General features: G+C 46.3%; 1 protein-coding gene and 1 long non-coding RNA gene across 2 annotated transcripts in view; one reads left to right on the plus strand and one right to left on the minus strand.

Annotated features, from left to right (window-relative positions):
• trim44 (tripartite motif containing 44) overlaps positions 1-9,335 on the plus strand; it is a 35,723-nt gene extending 26,388 nt beyond the window's left edge. Inside the window, exon 6 of the mRNA XM_056415785.1 lies at positions 8,023-9,335. Within this exon, the coding sequence (XP_056271760.1) occupies positions 8,023-8,107 (85 nt within the window). The 3' untranslated portion in view covers positions 8,108-9,335. The remainder of the gene's footprint in view (positions 1-8,022) is intronic.
• On the minus strand, positions 849-2,474 carry LOC130194716 (uncharacterized). Its single transcript, XR_008831941.1, has 2 exons — positions 1,778-2,474; positions 849-1,713 (listed from the first exon to the last, which is right to left on the minus strand). It is a non-coding gene; the product is annotated as an uncharacterized LOC130194716 (long non-coding RNA).
• Positions 9,336-12,129: the final 2,794 nt, after the last annotated feature.

The raw sequence follows: 12,129 nt of genomic DNA on the forward strand, positions 1-12,129 counted from the left end.
GAGGAACAGATAAAGACTGGCATTTAATTGGAGATAAGATGCATGGGGAAATCGTCGTTCCCACAGCAACAACACATTTTTAATCAGGCCATAGGGGCTGCATTATTAAAAGTTGTGCTTTTATGTTTTATGGACATTATAACCAAGACTTAAACCACACTGGCATCCTTGTGAGGCTGGAATGCTCTTTACAGTCCAGAAAACGAATGTGTTGCTGGGAGGCGACATGCAGAGACGGCTTCGCTATTATTAGATTCTTGCCACTAAAATGACGAGAATGTTGTCCTGAGTGGCGTTGAAGGACGGGCCTCGTTGCTCCCGAAGCAAAGGGTTTATCCCCTGGCGAACGTGAATGTTTATGTCTGGCGGTGATCCACATGAAGTTTGTGCAGGAGGAATTCTCACTAATGTAAACCACTCATGAGATGTTGCGTAACTTACTCTTTCTTTAATACTTGCATGACGTGTTGGATTCAATGCTTGCATCACAATAACGATTCTATAATGCAGATTGCAAAACAACTGGCTCCAGTTGATCAGAGTTTGTGTCCACATCGAGGACCTGCAGTGACTTCTCACACGCTGTGTTTCCTTGTCATTTCTGAGCCGACCCACTGGACATCGTCTCCCTTCATGTCGCTGGTGCTTTATGTGAGCGTCCTGTCCGAATAGTGACTCCATGGATGTGCGTGACATCGGTCACCATGGCTAAGTGTACGGTAGTCGCTGCTCTCACAGCGATTGGCATCTGGCCAGATGTGCAGCTTGTGATTTAGTGTTTATTAATGCTTCATTGATTTATTCATTTGTAGACTCTTTTCCTTTTTCTTTAAAGGGATGACAACCACTCAAGAAATTAGATTTGTATTTTAATTTCCTTGACAAAATGGTTCCAGTTTTTTGTTATTTCCATTCCAGTTCCGACACCATCAGTGAATCTTGAAGCAGCGTGGTAGCAACCAGTACGTTGTCCGGTCTTTGAACTCGCTGCATCCTATTTCATCTCCCGTCTTTAAGCCCTGCCCAGTTTGACATCAAGGTGGAACATTTACTTTAAATCACCAGAGGCTCAATAGTTGTCGGCCATTGTGAGTCATTTATCCTCACACCCCTTGGGTTTCTTTATGGATCTGGCTTCGACTGTTTAAAAAAATGAATAGCCGAAAATGTGTTCGTCGAATGAATAACACCAGAAAATGAAACCGTATATCCTCGTGAAAATGAAGCCTCTTGTTAGCCGACTCCATCCGACGTGTTGCTCCTCTCTCCCGTCTCTTTGTTATACAGGGGGAACCATTAAGGTGATTCTATTATCTCCTCCTGGCTCTCCTCTAAGGGATCTTCCCAACAGCATTCATTGGCATTTAATTTGTGACCGAGAGTATCACGGCCCTGGAACAGGAAGGCACAGGGCTGTGCTACTCCGGAGCGTTGTTGATCGTCCGAACACATCTCTTGAGAGGGGGGTGGACAGGAGGTACCGTCCATACATGGTCAATTATAACTTCACATTCTATTGAGCACTTCTATTTCTGTGGGCTACATGGATGGGATTGCTGCAATTCTTCTCAATTAATTCCTCCATCGGCCCCTTGGCCACAGAAATCTGTAAGTCTCTAAATGAGCCGACGTAAGATGGAGTCTTTCCGGTGGCTTAATGCTCTCATTCCAGCGGCTCTGTGTTTATTCCTCCGTGTGATTAACAGCAGGTGCCTGTGTCAAAGGGAGAAGGAAATGAGTTCATGGAGGGGTACAGTATTCATTCGACGCCTCTCACCTGCTGCAGCGCAGATGAACCCGTGTGATCGTCCTGATTGGCTGAACACCAGCTCTGTGACCTTTCCGCCTCGCCGTACGCAGGGGAAAGCGTCCTCTGCATAACGCACGCAGCATCTCGCGAGTTGACTGCACGCGGTCCTCGGCTGGAGGGGTAATCGCCGCACTTTCTGATGCATGAACACGCGTGTGAATGGGGTCTTTTTGAGGCCATGCATCTGGTGCACTGTAAAGTTGATCTATTGTTGCTTGTCCCATTTTGCGCTGATGAATCAGCTGCTTTGCACTCGCATTAAACCCCCTCCAGCTCCGGTCCCGTGTACCATGATGCATTGTCTGATTAACTCTGTGGAACAGCATGGAAACACCACAGGGTGCTGCATTGTTTTTCAGTGTAAAGACAATTCCACTGAACAGTATGAATAGACCAGTGACTCAGAACAAGGCAGCCTGTCACTGTTTGGAGGGATTATTCAGTCGGCTCAGAACATCTTATGGGTCTTATGACGGCAGCCTCTCTGTCTGCTTCTCTCTCCACCGCTCGCCTTCAGGCATTCAGAGGAAGTCAATCATTACATTCATGTAAATGTAGGTGTGAATTCTACTTTTGTGCGTATTTGAACAGTTCCATCCCAAATGGAAACGAAGACCCGCTTCATAACCGACGAGATGAAACACTTTCCCCCCGGCTTGGTCAGGTTGGCATTTCAGAGATTCAATATAACGCTCTTTCTTGTTAATGCCGTTTGCTGGGGTCACTGTGGAGACGGAGGATTAGATTTCCTGAGGAAGAATCTCCTCAGCCCAATAAATAAATCACCATGTAAACAAAGCAAAAACTACTGTGACCGTGGCTCGACAGGGGGTGCTGCACGGATGCAGCTATAAAGACATTTTTACAGATTCATCATGAAAACAATCCAGCAGTTTTGACAACCGTGTAGATTCTAGTCCCATCTCATGGTGGTTGTTTTCTTTGTCTCAAGGAAAATTGCTATTATTCTGAATCCCTACTGTGTGTGTGTGTGTGTGTGTGTGTGTGTGTGTGTCCTGTTTGCGTGTGTGTATTACTGCGTCTGAGAACATTGGACACGGCTTACATTTTTTGCTTAAGGAGGAAAGTTCCCAAACAGCTTTCTTCAAAAAAAGTTAATCCCAAAACAGTTCCACATGTCTCTTATTTGCGACCCCCGACTGTCACATAATCCATTTGAAAGGTATATTTACGCCCCTCGGTATATATTCCTGTGCAGCGGTTCATCCTCCTGTGAGTCATAGAATCCAAGCTGGGAGCCATCCTCCTCCCACACCTGCAGCACTGGGACCACCTGCCCAGCCAGCAGCCCCTCACCACTCCTCCATTCCTGCTGTAGTATAAAGAAGTTTAAAAGTATGAATAAACCAGAGCTGCACGTAAGATGAATTAAAAAAGACAAAGAAATGGAAAAAACTAGTCCTTACTCACAATTTACATAGTAAATATGCATATTATAGAAGTGACTTTCAACATTTTACGCTCCTCTCGAGCCTGAATTCTTCCGGCGTGTTATTTTAAAGTATCTTAAGCCTTGATCGTAGATCACTTTCAGTCTGCAGTTTACTTTGTGCATCTCAGATGTAGTCAACAGGTCGGTGCCCCAGTCATGCTTTGAAAGAAATCGCATCAATGCTAAAATAGCCAACTCTAAAAATAGCTCGTACAGTAAGCAACAGAAAATTCAGGACATCTTTTTTCTTCTTTCCACTGCAGCTGCATTTTGAAAGCACTGCAGTGATGCTTGATGACGGTCCTCCAGGAGAGAATAAAGAGCTACAGGCGCCTCATCAAGAGCAGAAGACGCTGTGAATTACACTCTCAGTGTTTGGTTAGCCAGGACGCTTTGTCGTGGTACGACGCTCAGACAGGCGAGGAGCAGCGGTCAGTGCCGCTTTGAAAAGCCACACTAAAGCTACAATTAGAATATCTTGAGGTATTGTCATTTAGCTGTGAAACAGTTTTCGATGCATTTTTAGGGTAAATGAAAATGATAGAAGGCCTCTTATTCAGGTCATGTGTTATCTATACACTGCATGTGTATAAATAACAGTGAGAACTGGGGAATGGATCGAGCACAAACCTCCGGGGTACCGCAGGAGGCGTCTCTGTATCCACGCCAGGAAGTGCCGTCTTCAAACCAGATTACCACCAGTGGAAAGCTCCGAACCAGCACATGTCGGAATTACAACCAGTGGTCACACACATCCTAAAGCCATTGTGAGCAGGTGCTGGACTCCAATGGAAATATGAATTAAGATGTGTAATGTATTAGCACATCCACTTTCAAGCGAATGCTCTTTCTCCGACTTGGCGATGGTCCGTGGAGGAATGACGATAACACTTTTATTGGATCTGTTGCTAAATTAGCCACGTTGTTATTATTTGAGGCAGAGTTTCAGCAGCACGCTTACTTAGACTTATTAAATAGGCAATTTGTTTGTGTAAAAGTGATTAACTGTAAAAGGCTTTTACTTTACTTGAAATAAAATGTTTGTTTGTGGATTCAATTTTCAATAATGAACGTTGGCTCTTTTGTTTGGCCTTTTGTGCAAATTTATTCACAAAGGCAGGTTTGTAAATTGATGCGTTTTTGTTGTACATTGTAATTCAGAGTTTCGGGAGCTGGCGACAGCCCGACTTCGTCTCCTTTGTGTAGTAGAGACAACTCATTTCAGGAGGAGAACGTTCTTAAACTCGGAGCCTCATTTTAACACGACTGCTGGTCGTGTCCCTGGCAGCGAGCTCACCACGCTCTGCGTACTGGAGCACCTCTTATGATCATGGCCCGAGTCATCTGGACAATGAGCTTTAAGAGACATCCTGACAGATGTGTTTGTCATGGCTGCCACACATGTCCTGTGAACACTGTGGTGCCCTTTCCTTTTGTTCTCTGATCTTTACCTTCCTGGAAACACTCTTAAAGGACCTTTTCCTTCCTAAAGTCTGACCCCACCTCTCCATGTCACTCCTTTGCCCTCTTGGGTTTCCCTTCACATTTCCTCTCATTAGGATACATCCCTATGTCAAATCCTTGTGTGTGTTGTCCTGTCCTCTCAGGGAGCCAGAGGTCTCCTCCCATGATTGATGGGTTCATCATCGGGCTATTCGAGAAACGTTTGTCTTTCACTCTGAAAGGGGGCATTAGTTAGATTAGCTTTGTTCTAGTCTTTTTTGTCTTTCCCTTTCTCACGTCATTCTTGCTCTGCGGTCATTTTACTCCTTTTTATTTGATCATTTTTCTATATCACAGTCATCTCTTGTCGCAAACTGTTGATAGTGATAAATCATCCTGCAGAAGCGACAGGATTTACTTCATCAGGAGTGGCAGAGAGCACCGCGCCACTGGAGAGTACGAGTCAGTCGCTATCCTCTCACTAGGCCCGACCTCACGGGTCTCCAGGGCGTAAAGTGTGCCCTGCCGTCTGATGTGATGGAGTATGCTTTGATGGCATCACCTCTGTTTGTAAATGAAAAACACTTACAGTACTTTCACCTGAGGATCATTGCAACCGGCACGTATGTACACCGTCTTATTCTCACTTGACGTCTTTGCTTAATTAAGAGGAATCTCACTCTCTTCTCTTCCCCTAGTGCTTTTTTCTTCTTCTTTTTTAAACACCCACCTCAAACCCATTCAGCATATCCGATCTACCGCAGCATGATTATTCATATGGCAATGAGGCTGGATCGAGCTGGCAGCTGGCAGCGGCGCGATGGGAGTGTTTCTGGATGATGACTTGGGAGTCCTGCAGCTTCTGTGCCAAGAGCAAGGAATTGAAACGTATCCCGGGCGAGGACCCCTCCCTCCTCCCGTCTCCCAGAGCGCTGCACGGGTTGAGGCCAGAACAGGAAGAGAGTGAGAGAGACAAAAGTCAAAGTCTCGGCAGCATCCTGCACGCTCCGTCTTCCTCTCAGGGAGCCGGAGGTCTCCTCCCATGATTGATGGGTTCATCATCGGGCTCTTCGAGAAACGTTTCTCTTTCACTCTGAAAGGGGACATTAGTGAGATTAGCTTTGTTCTAGTCTATCAGTTCCATCTACAATCTTATCACACACACACACACACACTTCCAAATTTCCAGGGCTGTTATCCATCCATCAACACGAAGGCCGGGCCAGGATGTGCTCCTGAGGCCCAGACGGTGATCTCTGGAGCCCCTCAGCGCCGCACTGTCCACAGGACGTGGTCGCACCACGAGGAGGAGGCACGGTCGGCCCTAATCAATAATACAGCGACTGCATTTACGCGTATGAATAAGTCATGGGCGGAAATAACCCAGACATACACACACACACACACACACACACACACAGAGCAAAGTGATCTTCTACTTAGGCCAGAGGAGATGAACAGACAGAAAAAGAGAACAAAGCAACTTGTAGGGAATTTATCAGCCAGCCACTGACATTGTGTTTCATGTTTGGAGCTTCACTCTGGACCCCCAACAATCTCTCTCTCTTTTTCTCTCTCTCCTCTCTCCCTCCCTCTGCCTGTTTTCCTGCGGGTGGAATACAAAAGTGATTGTATCCATGTGTCCGAAGGCTTAGCAAGGACTGTTTTGAATATACAACTTGTGGAGGCTTTGCTTTGTGACATAAATATGTGTGTAATTATTATTTTCACAAAGAGCAGGGCTTCACTGTTTCGGTTGGAGATGAAATGTCCTGACGCAAATAATTCTGGCAACGTGTTGCCCTAAACACCATGTCAGACCGGCGGGGCTGAGCACAACGCACACGTTGATGCCTCGTGCTCTGCTCACAGTAAAGTGTGTGTGACGCGGTCGACAATTAAAAATGTGTGTGTGTGTGTTACAGAAAGTAGTAACTGTGCTAAAAATGATTGGGAGCAGCACTTTTGATTAATTGAAACCGTGGATGTGGCACTTGATGCCGAGGTGTGCGTCTGTATGCAAATTGTTGTCTCTTTGTTAGAAGCTGAAAGAGTCGTCTCTGACTTCACCGCCAGGCACTTTGGACCGATGCGTGTGCTTGAGGGAGTGATGTCATATTCCAGTCGCTCACGTGTGTATGGAGTGTATCAATGAACCGCTTCCTTATCTAAAGGATTCAGAACACACATGTTTTATATCACGCTCCAACTTTAACTTCTGAGACAGGTTGTGCCCATTTTTTTAAACTGCATCAGTATAAAATCACAGATTTTAATAGAATAATGTCTGTTGATTCTTTCTGCGATAGACGAGCGTAAATTCACAAATATAAATGCAAACGAGCCGTCCGAGGTCATAGGAAGTGATCGATTGAGACTCGGGGAAACATTTGAGGGGTGAAATTCGACGACATGGCTCTAAAGTGAATTTAATTTCATTGACTTAAACGGTGTCCCCGCACGGAAAACATGCTGACACTGTGGTGTTTTGAAAAGGGAGGTGCCATAGACGCATGGGGCCGAATCCCAATGAGAAGGATGGAGGGAGGGTGGAATGAGAAGTTACAGAGGAGAGTTACATCTCAGGGAGGAGGAGAGCTCCATCACCTTCACCACGTTGTCCAATGAGAGATTAGGATTAGCGCAGACTGTCTCTGGTGAACTTGAACCCATCAGCTCTGGTTGCTGCAGGTCTCTGACATGTTGTCTCCCTTTGTCTCTGTCTACAGACCTGCTGATGTAAAACCGACATAATGGAGGATTTCTACTTAAGGCGTAGCTCGATTGAAGCTGATTACATTTCACAAAGGTTTATTATAGTTCCACAATATGTGTGTGTTTGTGAAAGAGAGAAGAGTTGTAAAGTCATCCATAGCTCTTTTCCCACTGGACAAAAACAACCCACTAACACCCATGAACATCTAGGTTGTATCTTTAGTGGTAAGGTTCCAGTCCCAGGACCGATGACTGGTAGTTGGTATTAGAAGGTATTTATATTCTGCAGCTGGGATCGGCACTGATGGAAACATGACACCCAGGTGACACGTGTTACAAATAATATCATTTCTTAACATACTAAACATACAGTTATTATACTCTGATAAGTTTGACCTTGTTTTTCTTTCAAAGCCCAAAGTCTTCTTTGGTCGTCTTTCCTCAAACATCAGCCACTCTGATGTGACGGTTTGAAAGAGAGACTGACGACTTGGAAGGTTTTCCCACGTGTACCAAAACCACACACACACACACACACACACACACACACACACTTTGGTGGGAAAAGGGTGTAATTTGTCTTTGTTCTTTTTCTCTCCAGGTTTCCCGAGCCGAGGGCAGACCCCCTGAACCCACGGAACCTTGACGACAATGATTCAGGACCTTCGATGGGCCACGCCCCCTGAGACCAGCCGACCAGACGCCCGCTACATTCCCCCGTCCTTCAGCGTTTACTCCGGCCAGCCATCAGCCCCGTCGAGCGGTCAGGCTGGCCCTCTCTTTCTCCGTCAGCCGCCTCTCGCCCCTCCCCCTCTCGCTGCCTGCTGGCAGCGGGCTGACCTTGAAGGGGGTTGGTGTGACACATATGGATGGCCACCTCCTTTCTGTGCTCCAAACTTTTTAACTTTTTTTCTTTCTCACGACCTACTAACTTTCTTTGATTGAAGCTCTCACGTTTGTGCAATGAATTAGCGTCAGGCTCAATCAGTCCGACCCCCAGCTGATTGGGAGAGGAGCATCTGTTAAGCCTGATGTCAGAAATGGGGAATTAGGTTCTCTTCACACTTCATTTATGCACATTATCATTTTTGTCATCGTTTTTTTTTCTATTCAGACCTCCATGAGACATAAAATGTAAACTTTTGTCAGATGCCGAAATGCCTTACGTCATCGAGAGATTATTACAAAGTTGTACTCTGTGTTAGGTTCTGATTGTAAGAAGGAAAAAAAGCAAAGGGAAACCTACGTGTGCCTCGTTTATGTTTTATAATGTTGTACTTTCCATCATCCTGTTGCCTTCACCCTCGGCCCGACCCGCTGATTCTTTGTGTGGATATTTGAGCGGACTTCCTTGTGCTTGTCAGATCCATTATGAGCAGAGCGGACATATTGTGACACCTATTGATCGGTGAATGTTGCTGATTCTTTGTTATATTATAATTTGACTGTGCAAAATATCCCTCCAGCAGTATGAGCTTTCTACGCCCTGTGACGTAGAGGCTGGTTACTGCGGGCCGAGTGTGTGCACGCTGACCCTCGAGCCGCTCGGCCGCGGCGTTCATTCGCGACGTCCAGGGCAGTCCGTGTCAGCAGTTTGTTTTTAACGGGTTTCATTCTGTGGCCTTGAATTCCAAAGTGAAGGTGGTGTCACTCATCATACGTGGGACATGTTTGACATCCACATGACTCCACTGTGCTGGAGCATCGCACTAAAAACCACAGAGACGTACACAAACACCCGAGGGAAATGTGTGTGTCAACTGCCGAGTGAAATAACTCCGTACGGCTCCGTCTTTATTCTCGTGTCACAACCGTCTCCTGACTGTCTAATGTGTCTTCTTGATTTTATTTGTCTCTTTTTGTCTTAAATCTACAAAATAAAAGCCAGTTTCTGAGATTGGATGTTGAACACGACATTCATGTTTCCAATCGCTGTATTATTATATATTGCAAGCACCTGAATATCATCAGTCACCCAAGACACTAACATCAGAGCGGCTCACAGGCATGCGGCGATGGATGGAGACGGGAGGAGAGATGAAGTGCTGTGAAGACGAGATTGAGGAAGGGGAAGACTTCTACTTCTCTTCCATCAAAATGCAAAGCAGGAAGACGCCCCCATAGGACTGGGAAGAGCAGCGTTGGAAACGAGGGGTTGATGGAGCAGCTCTTCGGTCTCTGCGTCTCCACACTGAAGCGTTTAAATGCAGACTGCTTTTGTTCCTCCGGAGCCTCTCGTCACCCTGCGGCCTCAATCAGAAAGCCTTTGTGTCTTTTCGCTGCTCGGTTTACTTTCTCACTTTACTTCTCTCGCCTCTCACTCCATCTTCGCTCTAGCCTTCTACCTGAGCCGCTTGGTGCTTTTTCTCCGGCGCGTCTGACGTCTCATCGTTGAGATATTGACTCTGAGAAAGTCATTTCGCCGCTGGTCATTGCTATCTGACCGGTATCTGGATTGGAATTCTCTGCTGAGTTTCCCTCTCCAGAAATAATGGGGCTTAATGATTTAGTGATGAGGCATCGATCCCCAGCATTCACTAAGCCACTGCTGGCTGACCAGGAGCCAGAGCACCCAACACCATGAGAGATTAGTCTCTTTTTTTCATGTGTATATTTTGATGCTTCTGCGACAATTAAGGAGGAGACACCGACAGAAATCTCCCCCTGCTATCGAAGAGGGGCTTTTTTCGGAGAATAATCCTTATTATAATATTAACTAGAATGGGCACTCGGTAGAGCGCATACCTTCGCATATCACAAGATTGGGCATTGAATTATGAACATGTTGGCATTAGTTGCATGCCAATTGGATAACAATTGACCGTGCTATGGTAAAAAGAAGATTGTGACCTTTCCATGACCTTTACCTTGATCTTTGACCCGATTGATCACAAAATCTAATCAAACGGTCCCCGGATAATAACCAATCATCCCACCAAATTTCATGCGATTCAAGAAGATTTTGACCTTTTCTTGACCTTGACCTTTGACCCGATCAATCCCAAAATCTAATCAAATGGTCCCCGGATAATAACCAATCATCCCACCAAATTTCATGCGATTCGGTTTCAAACTTTTTTTGTTATGCGAGGAACACGCATAACAAATAAATAAATCAATACACGGCGATCAAAACATAACCTTCCGCATTTTCAATGTGAAAGTAACAATGCTGTCATCGACCTGTAGTCTGGCGTGATCATAGAGATATTAGCGATCCTGATGGGGGACAATGTGCCCGTTGTCTGGGGAGGAAATGGATAGAAGAAGATTGTCTGATGTAATTTAGCCTCCGAGACCACGAGGTCCCCGTTCCACACCCAACTACACCTTCCAGGTCCACTTCACCGAGCATGTTCACTCGGAGGCACGACAAACACGAGCACAGTTTTTAAGGCTTGCAATTTTCTGGCAGGCAAAAAAAAAAAAAAAAAAAGACTTTGTATTGACATGAATTACTTGCTTCATGGCTTGTGAGATTGAATTAGCGACGTGACGTGCGTGCTAGTGGCGCTGCAGCTTCGATGGCCGCCTTTTAACGGAGCCGGCTTCTCGCTGCCGTCGTTTAAAGGACAGTTGGTGTCTGTGGTTTCACAGGAATGGAGCAGCACCACCACCCACCACGACTTCCGTTTTTTTATCTCACACACCCACGTGCATGTGTGTGTGCATTCTTTTCAGGGTGTGCTTTCGCCTGTAAAAAATACAGTTTATTTGAATACACCTCTGAGATTATGCATCGCTTCTCTAACAGCAAATGCACTTTCCTATTCATCTTTCCCCTCGTCCTCCTCAGATACACACACACACACACACAAAAGCAAAATAAATAGGCATCAGTCAAGAGATGGGCGCCTGGATTTTTACATTTTCCACTGCTTTGGGTTCAACCGTCCACCGACACAGAGATGACTATAACAACACTTGACATCGCTCATGGTGTTGTGAAATATCTTTAGAGTTTCACGTTGTGCGACCTTATGTGGGTTTCTATTGTGTTTACTTTGCATTTCGGGAGCTAGAGAGCACATCACAAAAAAGGACTTCACTCGATGCATGAAAGTGCTCTTTGTGTTTCTGTTTGCATGTTGAGACCCACCTCTCCCTTCCAGCTCAAGCGTGTCTCCATGTCAGTGGTTGTGTTCCACAACGGGCTGAAGCACCTCCCGAGAACCACGACGAATCAATCTCTTCACAGCCGCCGAGTTCTGGCTCGCGTGAGATCCAGCCAGCGAGAAGGTGCCACAGTTTGTGGACCCCTCCAGGCGGACTGACAGCAGGCATCTGTCAGCCTCGACGGGTGCAGCCCGGCTTATGAACAATGACTGGCTGGAGACGAGATGGCCGAGGAATCCATCTCCCCCCCGGACAGCTCCCATCACTCTTACGTCCTTCGGGCCTCTGTCTCTAACTTCGGGTCAATCGCCTCCCGTCTGGGCATCCTCCGTCGACGAGTAAAAATACTCGTGGAGGAGGACGGGAGAAAGAAGACTGAGAGGATGCTGGGATCAAAAGAGCCGCAGAGGAGCACGCTGACTCCAGCTTTTAGAATAACGATGAAGAGTTTCGACTTAAAGGTGCAATGGGGAGACATCCAGCTGGTCACATGCGAGGCGATAACGATCAAGATGGCGTGGATGCAGCGGGAAGGAAGCGGGGCGCTCGCCGCTGATGGAACACGCCTCTGAGTAAGAGGAACAACCCGCCT

The sequence above is a fragment of the Pseudoliparis swirei genome, chromosome 6 (genome assembly GCF_029220125.1).
Source record: "Pseudoliparis swirei isolate HS2019 ecotype Mariana Trench chromosome 6, NWPU_hadal_v1, whole genome shotgun sequence".
In the NCBI taxonomy this organism is placed as follows: domain Eukaryota; kingdom Metazoa; phylum Chordata; class Actinopteri; order Perciformes; family Liparidae; genus Pseudoliparis; species Pseudoliparis swirei.